We start from the raw sequence: 10,082 nt of genomic DNA, 5'->3' as shown, positions 1-10,082 counted from the left end.
GTTTACCAACACAACAGTGATAAAAATATTTTCAAGTTCCTTAACTATTATTTTTTTTTTAATTCCCTGGAGTGTGTTTCTGGAAGGTTTTAAAATATGGGATTTATTTTAATATTAGTATATTTTTATGTTCCCACTGATACGCAGCAAACTTCAAATTCAATTATCAGCATCAATTAACTATGAAAAAAATCCTTTTTACTTCTCATAACATCACGTTATCAGTACATGTTGTAAGGTGGGGGGCACGCACACCAGAAAACTACAAATCACCATTGCCAACACACACCTCAGTTAGAGGGAGATGACTTCATTTTTTTTTTTTTTAGTGCACTACATTACATCGAGTTAAACAAAATGATAGAAGTATAACAAAATCCTTACTAGAAGAAGAGGTCTGTGTAATCGTGTCCTGCAAACTGTACATGCTCAGTATAATTAAATAATGGATTCTCTTTAGAATGCAGTTATATTGTAAAAGCAACACAAACTTAAATCCAGTCTCTTCTCTCGAATCTGATGTCTCCTTCAGTCGATTATTCTGAATGACCCTTAGTGTCCAGTACTTTACGGGGCTTTAGGAAGAGCACCAAAGAGGTTTCTTTTTTTTTTTTTTCTTACCTCAAACATAAGACTCTTTAACATGAGACTTCAGCTCTGTAGCCAACAAAATCAAACACAGAAGGGGCAGCAGGGGAGTGTTGTGTAAAAGTAAATGTTTATGGCAGTTGGGGGGGGGGCAGATGTGGGGGTCAAGCTAGTTCTCGGGTTCCCAACGGAGCATCAGTGGAGTTTCCCTGAGGTGTCACCCTCCCTTAATCTGACCGGTAAAGGCCAGAGCAGGCTTCACACACGGTCTTAATCTGTCGAGTGCCGATGAGACCTATCGGAAGGGGGGGTCAACCCAGCCAGTGATCCTCAAGGTGAGCGGGGGAGGGAGGAGGGGCTACTTCCCTCGAACCTTGGTGTCGGAGGACAGGGGAGAAGCAAGTCGATGTGGAATTGCACCTGCTCGCTTATCTCTGTAGAAACTAGGGGAGGCAGTGCCAAACGGTCCATCCCCAGACCCTAGATCAGGCTCTGTTGAAGAAAGACAGCAGTTGGAACGGGGCCTCCCTGTGCACCAGTGTATGTGGACATGTGCACTCTGCAAAGATACTCAAAACCTGCAACTAACACCAGTAGGAATTTACTCTGGGCGCCTCTGTGGAGGAACTGCATTAGTTATTTTTGGTATTAATAAAAAGGTCTATTTGTCCTTTGATGTGGTGACTCATTCATTGGGAAAAAAAAAAGAAAAAAAAAGTCACATTTCCCACCACCAATCATATTTCTTTAAATCTTATTTACAACCAACACCCCAAAACCTACACTGTGGTTTAAAAAAATAAAATAAAAAAAAGAGGAAAGAAGCAAAAATTGTTACTTTTTTATAGTCGAGATTGTAGTGCATATTTCATCTCTAGATTTATCTTCTGTTTATAATAATTACAGAACTACGAGCTCTACTAACATCCTTGAAAGGTACAATATGTAGGATTTAAGCAGCTCCACTCTTGCATTTGGGATAGAAGTGGAGGCTCACTGGGGTGTTTGTTTTATTCTCAGTTGAAAGTTTGCTTTAATGTGGTCAGCTTATTGACTTCTATAAAAACACAAATAGCCTACAGAGCTGCGCTTTTCTGGGGCTGCTTGATGTTTCATTGTGTTTCCCACAATGCTGTGAACTTAAAATGCTACATATTGTACCTTCAATTAATGTAAGACGAGTCCCAAATGCTTTGTTTAAATGTGTTTTGTTGGTAGTTTTGTGTCAGAAAAGTGAGCAAATAACTATAAAAGTGACAGTAAAACAAAACAAAAAAACAAAAAAAACACTTTAACATGCAGAACAACAGTAATTTGCTTCCTCGGGACTAAAGACAGGATGGATTTAAACAGTTTTGCTAACATCACCAAAAAAACAAGGAAACTATCATCTGATCTTTGACTGAAATGTTGCTACATCCTCCTTAATACTTGGAAATTGTGTTACATCTTACCACCACCACTTTCTATCAGTGAGGACGGTACACAAAAAAAATGCACAAATACAAAAATATCTTATTCCAAAAGGGCAAAACTGTAGAAAATGTGGCTGAAAAACTAAAAGTAATTTGAATATCTTTTGTTTATACAAAAACTATATATTTCTAAACCTGTCAGTGGCTTAAACAGCATTCAGTAGTTCAGCGACAAGTGGTTAGCAGACATCCTGTCATTACATCCTGTCTAGGAGGTGAGAGAGGGCCGGCAGAAAGGTGGGTGCAGATGTCTCAGCGTTACCTGGCCAGATGATAGCCTCCAGCAGTGTCACCCTGCGAGCCAGAAGCTCGAGATCTGCCTGCAAGTCGTGGAACATCTGCAAGCTAATGTCCTATCAGAGAGCAGGGGGGGACTGTGTGAGGGTGTGGAAGCACCGGCCCGAGTCCTGGGGCCGCTCGCGACTGTTCCCGCTCCCTGCCTCGGCAGTGCGGTACAGCGGAAGCTTGAACCGCCCACCTTTGACCCCTGCCTAAAGCTGACCCTGCCTCAGGCCTCCTACTCACCATGAATACCGATCATAGTCTCAAGGATTAAAACCCTCTCGGCTAAGATCTTCAGCGCCTCTCTGATCTGATGTATTCCGTCCCCCTGTGAAGATAGATACAGCCGTCAAGGTAAGGAGCACAAGCCAGAGGACTGCTCGCCAAGATGCAAGTCTTTTTCTCAATACAGTTCAGCAGTTAGGAGGTTAAAACAGTCCACACATCTGCCCGGCGCCGGAGGACGTCGTCCTGCACTGCTCTGGATCTCCCTCATTCTCTGAACATGCAGCTACATGAGATCTCCGCCATGCTGAGCTGGGCAACATCAGCATGCACGTTCCAGACCGGCTTCATCCCGCCGACACGACGCTCCGTTACACTTTCCCATGAAGTAAACTTTATCATGCCATCCGCATTGTTTTTTTGTTTTTTGTTGTTGGGTAGTTCAGCCAGGCAAGTTTCACTCAGCTCCACAGAGTTCATCCTTAACGCTGCGGCCACATAAGCTACCCAGCGTCATGTGACAGTAGCCATTATCTGATTGATTTCACGAGTCAGGAACAATAAAAGTAGCTCATCAAGACAAGTCAGAGACAGTGGGAAGCATCGCCATTATTTGAACAAAAGGCATGCAGGGAACAGGTGAAGGGGAATGATTTCTGTCATGGAATGCTTTGATTAATGAGACAAAACAAAGACACGTTTCACATTTCAAGAAAAAAGGCAAAGCTACATTAAGTGTTTGATCCAGAATGTTAGTTTTTGCGTGACTTCACTTCAGACCGAAATGTCTCAGCTTTGAGGCGGATGGCCAAAATGTTTTACAGTAAGATTTCCTACAAATATGACTTAAACGAATAACGTTAATGTATTGATTTGTGTTTATTCCAGCCCTGTTTAGTGACCGGCGCAGCGCTCACAGTATGAGGACCAGAATTAAACACCAGCATTTTTAGATGTGCTTTGCCTTCATTCTGCTTGATTCTGTTATTTCATTCGCAAGTTCGTGTTTCATTTAGTCGACAGAAGAAGAAACTTTACATGACGTCGACAGGAATCATGCAACGTTGCATTGTGGGAGAACAGAGGATAGCTGTATCCACTCCACTCACATCAGAGCACAACACCTCCGAACCCAACAGGACCCACCAATGATTTATATGAACTGATTTGGCATACACACTTTATTGTGCTTGAATGAAAGATTATTAAGCTTGATCGGTTATGTGAGCCAATCTCAAATTAAATGAAGAGGTTCATTTTTTAAAGACGTTTTTCTGTGTTTTCTATGTGTATATGCCAAAATCAGAGGCTGAACAGTGACTGTGAGAGGTAGCCATGGGGACAGTAGCTTGCAGAGGGAGTCAGACAGCTTTAGGGTCAAGAGGACAGCAGTCCTGAGCGCACCCCGAGGACCAACAAAAAAACACATCAACACACACAGGTCAGACGGGTCCAATGCCACAATCGAATATACGCCAACAAACGTCGACAACAATACCAAACACACACTGTGCGATTATTAAAAGGTGGGAGAATATGAACTTGGGAGAAAAAGAGATGCGATTGAACATTTTGTGACAGTTCACACTTGTAGACATGGAGACGGTAAAGATATCATAAGCTGAGAGGATGATCCAAGTTGAACTTGATTTTGTATCGCTAGATTACTTTACTGCATTACAAACTGAACACGAACATGACATTAATAAAGATATCTTACATTGAGATTGCTCTTGTAAAATGTGAAGGATGTAAAAGAAAAGTAAGGGTTAGACAGACAAAAAACATTAAATCATCGATATCTGTTTAAAAAATTAACTTTTCAACAAATGTCTCTTGCTGTATTTTCTCACCAGTTTTCAACTACCTGTCCGGGGATTATGGGTGAAAAATCACTTGCTTATCAGTCTTTTACAGGGGATTAATGTTAATCAGTGTTCTGATAAGTAAATAAAACAGAAATGCTTCCAGCCACAACTTTCTTACCGGTAAACCCTTCTCTCCTGGCTCTCCTTTGGGACCTGGTGCTCCCTGAGAAGAAACAATAAGAACAGAAATTCTGACTTCATTACATTTTCTGAAGCTGCACAGCCGTGCACAGGCCTCCTTCCCACTGCGACGGCCACATGACTGCGGTTTGTGAAGCTGCTGCTGAATGTAGTTCACAGCTATATAATCGGCCGTGACATGTGCCGATTCCCCCTCCTGCACTCAGTTTCAGCCGAAGATCCCCAAGACAGCAGGGTGGATGCAGCTTACCGGCTCGCCTCTGAAGCCCCTCTCTCCCGGGTAACCTAACGGACCCTGCAAAACCAGCAGAAAGACGTTGACGTCTCAAAATCTCAACGCACTCTTACTTACTCATGCAGACATTTTTTACATACAAACACGTCTATGGACGCATGAATTTAATCACAAACTCACAAATCTCATAACCTGCGATATTTCAATGTCCTCAATCTGTCCACTAGAGGTCGCACTGGGTTAGTAAGTCACAGCAGGGCTCTCAGCAGTGATGCAGCAGAGAAAAGAAGCTGCATCACTTCACAGACAACAATGAGGTGAGAAATCCTGAGTCCCGAGAAGCCTTTTCCACTCATCCAGCTCAAAACAAGTCAAGTGTTGAATGAACAGGTAACTTTATTTGAGCCAAGCATTTAAAAACAATGTTGCAAGAAAGGTTGGAAACATTGAAACTTTACTGTTTCCACAGTGTTTTTCTACTTTTCTATTATTTGCCTAAATTCTCATGTATTTTTTAAAGCACACACAACTACACCCATTTTTGCAACTCAAAATCTATCATTATATAACATTGTTAAATTATTTAGAATCCAAAGAGTCACACGATGAATAATTTTTCTTATAACAGCTTTTCCTCTTCCTTTAATGAAGGTGAACATTTGCCAGCCTGGTCCTCAGATCCATCCCACTCTACTTGTACACTGGTCTGGCCCACTTGAGATCAAACAAGGTTTTAATTGACGCCTGAACTACAATGAGTGTGACACTCCTGCTTTATGGCATTCAACTGTATTCTATTGTTCCCATCAAGTGTATAATGATTTTGTTTTTCTCGGCTTGGAGCTACATATGAGCATTTGTCTTTTGGGTATCGCTCTGTCACTGCAGAACAAATGGATAAATCTGTGTACTCACTCTCTCCCCTCGCTCTCCTTTTGGTCCTATAGGGCCCTGTGTTCCAGGAGCTCCAGGTTTCCCCTGTGTTTAGAAATAACATTAAAAAATGCACATAAATGCATCGTCACCTCTGACGGTGGCTGCACCGCCCTGTAAAGCTGTGAGCGAGCTTACATTCTGTCCTGGCGGGCCGGGAGGTCCTAATGGGCCTTTAGGACCAGGGGGACCTACATTACAGAGAAAAAGACACATAATTAGCTTTGCCTGCTGACGAGCCCTGAAACATGCAATTTGCATTTCTTCACATGCATTTACTCAAGCCTGATATACAAAGTCCCGATGAAAGCAAAATGAGATTTTGATTGACATCTGCCGGGGAAAGCCGAGAGAAATGAGCAATAATGGTGAGCTGTATGCTTGACACTGCGTTTAAAGTGTTTTTTACTCATAACCTTGAGAAACAATGTAGATCTTTGTGATAATAGCTGTTCTCCAACCACCACATAAGGCTGGCTTTGTGTAGCTGGAGATAAACTAACGGGTAAGTGCTTACCGATGGGCCCCGGAGGACCCTGAGGTCCTGGAACAGGCAACCCTCGTGAGTCATGGAAAGTGTTGCTGAAGAAGGGGTCTTTTCCACGACCTGGGGAGAAACACAATGTGTGCTTAATTGAATTCAGAAAGTACTTTTATCAATACCTGCAGGAATAGAAAAAAATAATAAGGCATTATGTCTAGTTAAAGATAATCCAGATTTTATTTTGCATGGTGCCGTTTCACAGAAAATCAAGTTTTTTGTTCAAATCTGTGTTAGAACCAATGTTATTGCCTGAACTGAACTGAATGGTGAGTTGTGTTATACATATTACAGTGTCATAATAATCTAAATGAAAATGCATAATGTGAAATAATGATCATATTTACATTAAATGATGTTTGTAATTGCAAATTAAATTAAATTAAATTTTATGTAATTTGTTGTGTTTTGTTAAAAAGAAATAATGTCTCTTTAAAACTGGCACATTGTTGCCAACTCCTCAGTCAGGAAAGTTCAAAATAATGAATAGTTACTTTGCTTAGTAATTAGTTACTTATAAAATATTGTAACTTTGTTACTAACTCAGTTATTTTTTGAAGAGGTAACTAGTAACTATAATGAAACACTTTTTTAAAGTAACTTGACCAACACTGGTCATTACAATATGTGCACTGGTTTTCAAAGTGTGGGATCTTTGCATCAGTGAGGAACCTGCTGCTCTTTATCAGGACATATCCTTCGACTCCCACATCAAAGAAGTGTGCAGGACTGCTTTCACCTCTGAAATCAGGAACTTGTTCACTCAGAGTAACGCTGACAAATTAATCCATGCATCTGTAACTTCCAAAGTGGACTATTGTAATTTCTTATAGTCAGGGTGCCATAATGGCTTAAGAAGTCTTCAGTTGATTCAAAATGCTGCAGCTCTCTGCTTGCTTGGAATTGTTGGGTTTTTCACTGTGAAAGTACCACAAGATGATGACTGTGCTGTAGTGCTTTGTAAATAAAACTGACATGTTGTGAATTCAACTGATGAGGTCTTGATTTTTGACTTCTCTGGTCTTTCATCGAAGCTTCTGAAATGGTAGGGCAGTAAATACTGGATATCAAATCATCAAAAAACACAAAAGGTTTAATTTGAAGACACACTGCTTCCTCTAGAGGGCAGTGTTTTCCAACAATCTGCCTCACCTGAATGACTCACCACTGAGTGTTCACACTCCACTGAATATAAAAGTTCTGTCAGCTGTGGGTCGGAGTCTGGTGTTCAGTGAACAATGTATAATATCGAACAAAAACAGAAATGAACTACACTAATGAGTGGAAACACACAGCGAACTATATATTGAGGAAAATGGGTGGTGAACGTGTGAAAAAGGGAGGAAGTGCACGGTCATTGGGTCACTGTACACTGACAGGAAACACAGACCCAATCGCAGCTTGAGACTTGAGAGGAGAGGAGGAGGAGGAGGGGGAAAGGGCGAACGTCCAGAAACATCCTCCAGCTGCCAGATCATTGCACACCGTGAACAGATCGGGACCTGAGGTGACATCCAAACCAGGGCTGCTCCCTCTGTGTCTGACTCTATCTCTCCACACACTCTTTTCATTTCCTATTTGACACAAACTGGGATGTGAAGCTCAACATGACATGAAACTGTGCAGGAGCGCTGACAGACTCTGAAATCATGCTCGTGCACACTCCCTCTCGCTAATTCAGGTTCTGGCTGTTGGTTTGGGAAACCTCTCCTGGTCTGCAGGCAGGAATTCCAACATCCTGATGTAGACGTAAAAGCCAAATAAGCCCATGTTTTCTGAAGGAAGCGCCGCGCAGAACCCCAGTGTTCCCCGCTGTTGCTTTGATGTGAAAGAAATGGCCCGCAGTCTCGGAAATTGTCATGCCAGCTTCGACGTTCCCACAGCTTCTCTCCTCACAGGAGCCTGGAAGCTTACAAATCTGCGCGCTGAATACTTTGTTTAACCGCTGGATTTCTGGTCTAAATCCCGCCCATGCACTGACCTTGAAGGAGCCGGTGTGGGCCCCCATCTGTCTCTCACGAATAACGCCCCCCCCATCCCCGGCCTACATCTGGAAGCTGTTGAGTGACATCAGTGGCGGACAGGTTCTCATCCCAGCATGTGGAGTCAGCGTCGATCTCATTGTCTCCCCCTCCATTTTACACGCTTTGAATCTGCTCGACTTGGCCGACGGACAAAAAGAAGCAAGCAGTAGTGGAGGATTAACGTCATCCTCTGTTTCTGATTCTGCGTACGGCTTTTTTTTTTTTTTTTAACAGCTGAAAACACTTATTTAGGTTTATAAAATACAGTCGGTACCATCTGAGAGCAAAGGCTCAAACCGGATTCATACACAGGTTGAAGTCGATGTTCCTTTGACGTGTGATCACTATATACGGTTTGGCTTACGGGGGGAGACCACGTCGTCTGACATGGACTAAGTCGTTATTCGGATGCTTAACTTATAAGCTGCAAATGTTCCGATGCAGCAGTGATCCTTGTTTTCATAACTCTACAGAAAGCTAGGAAGGAAAAAAAATCACATTAAAATGAAATGAGGTGAAGAGTGCTGATTTTATAAAGACTTGTGTTATCAGCAGGAGCTGCAAGTCTGAATGGTTAATGTAGAGCGAAGTCACTCAAGACAGCATCAGCTGGATTTAATGATCAAAAGTGTTGGTGGGGGAAAAAAAAAAATCCTGTTGCTGAAAGCACTTTTAACGTCAATAGAACATTCTTTATCTCTGCTGGAGGCCGTCGTTAAATGATATCAAAGCACATCATTAGCAGTTGAGTAAGTGTTGAGAGTAATGTGTGATGAAGTTATGTGCTTTGATATGTTTTCAGAGCGCTGGAGGTATTCAGAGTAACTGCTTTGTGAATCTATTGATGGAGAGTTTATAAATGCAAAGTGCAAAGCGATCATTTCTTCGGGTCTTACTGTGATCGGGTTCTGGGATGTGGGCACTTGCTGGTGCAGGAGGACCTGGAGGTCCTGGTGGACCAGGTGGCCCGGGCAGACCCTTCTCTCCCGGGTGTCCTGGCGGACCACGAGGACCTGAGAGGGAAGAGGAGAGAAGCAGCGGTGAAACACGTGCAGCACAGTCGGATTATGTCACCATAGAATGTGAATCTTAATAAATTATTACAGAAACCAGAGAGGGAAACGATTAGAGAAAGCTTGGACTGAGACAGCAGTCATGGTGTCTGGCAGGACTGAGTGTGTGTGCACCTTCACGTGAGTTGTGGAGTAAAAATCAGGAGCTGGACAGAGGAGCAAAAGTGTGTGAACTAGCTGACTTTGTTCCTCCATAATTAGAAGGAGGAGATCTTAATGGCCCAGCGCTGGGAACCTATTCAGGGACGCAGGAAAACTCAAACACCATTAAACTCTTCAAAGTGTTGCTGGCACAGGTTCACAGTAAATGAAATGCTCCCTGCATTCACAGCGATAGCCTTTGTACACGTGTGTGTAACAGCCTGTCGCGCCTCCATGAGGGGCAGTTAGTGAAAGTGTCCGTCCACCTCCAACGCAACGTGAGACCTCATTGTTTGGCCTCTGCTGAGGTATTACTGCCTGCTGAATACTGCTTTTTGCCCTCAAACTGTCCCAGACTCACCGCATTTCTGTTAATGTATTGATGCAATCTGGGATCACCGTCCACTAATTACTGCTTTTTGCGGCTGATCCGACGTCTCGGTGGGATATTGTCACTCAGCCTTGACTGCGTGAGGATCGCTGCTTCGGCTGCTGCAGGGAAACTGTAGCTGCAGTGCACCGGTTCAAAAGGCCAAACTTAGCGGTCCTTCAGAGT

General features: G+C 42.8%; 1 protein-coding gene across 3 annotated transcripts in view; it reads right to left on the bottom strand.

The window, feature by feature from the left end:
- Positions 1-286: 286 nt before the first annotated feature.
- emid1 (EMI domain containing 1) overlaps positions 287-10,082 on the bottom strand; it is a 50,077-nt gene continuing 40,281 nt past the window's right edge. Inside the window, exons 9-17 of one of the 3 annotated variants that reach the window (XM_030104995.1) lie at positions 9,209-9,325; positions 6,265-6,354; positions 5,886-5,938; positions 5,730-5,792; positions 4,830-4,874; positions 4,557-4,601; positions 4,291-4,302; positions 2,589-2,673; positions 287-1,080 (exon numbers count right to left, since the gene is read on the bottom strand). In XM_030104995.1, the coding sequence (XP_029960855.1) occupies positions 947-1,080; positions 2,589-2,673; positions 4,291-4,302; positions 4,557-4,601; positions 4,830-4,874; positions 5,730-5,792; positions 5,886-5,938; positions 6,265-6,354; positions 9,209-9,325 (644 nt within the window). In that variant the 3' untranslated portion in view covers positions 287-946. Of the gene's footprint in view, positions 1,081-2,325; positions 2,417-2,588; positions 2,674-4,290; positions 4,303-4,556; positions 4,602-4,829; positions 4,875-5,729; positions 5,793-5,885; positions 5,939-6,264; positions 6,355-9,208; positions 9,326-10,082 lie in introns of all 3 variants that reach the window. The other 2 variants (XM_030104996.1, XM_030104997.1) reach the window with 2 other exon arrangements.

This window comes from Salarias fasciatus, chromosome 12 (assembly GCF_902148845.1).
Source record: "Salarias fasciatus chromosome 12, fSalaFa1.1, whole genome shotgun sequence".
Classification (NCBI taxonomy): domain Eukaryota; kingdom Metazoa; phylum Chordata; class Actinopteri; order Blenniiformes; family Blenniidae; genus Salarias; species Salarias fasciatus.
Note: the sequence above shows the minus strand (reverse complement) of the source record. Positions and strands in the feature narration are given on the sequence as shown.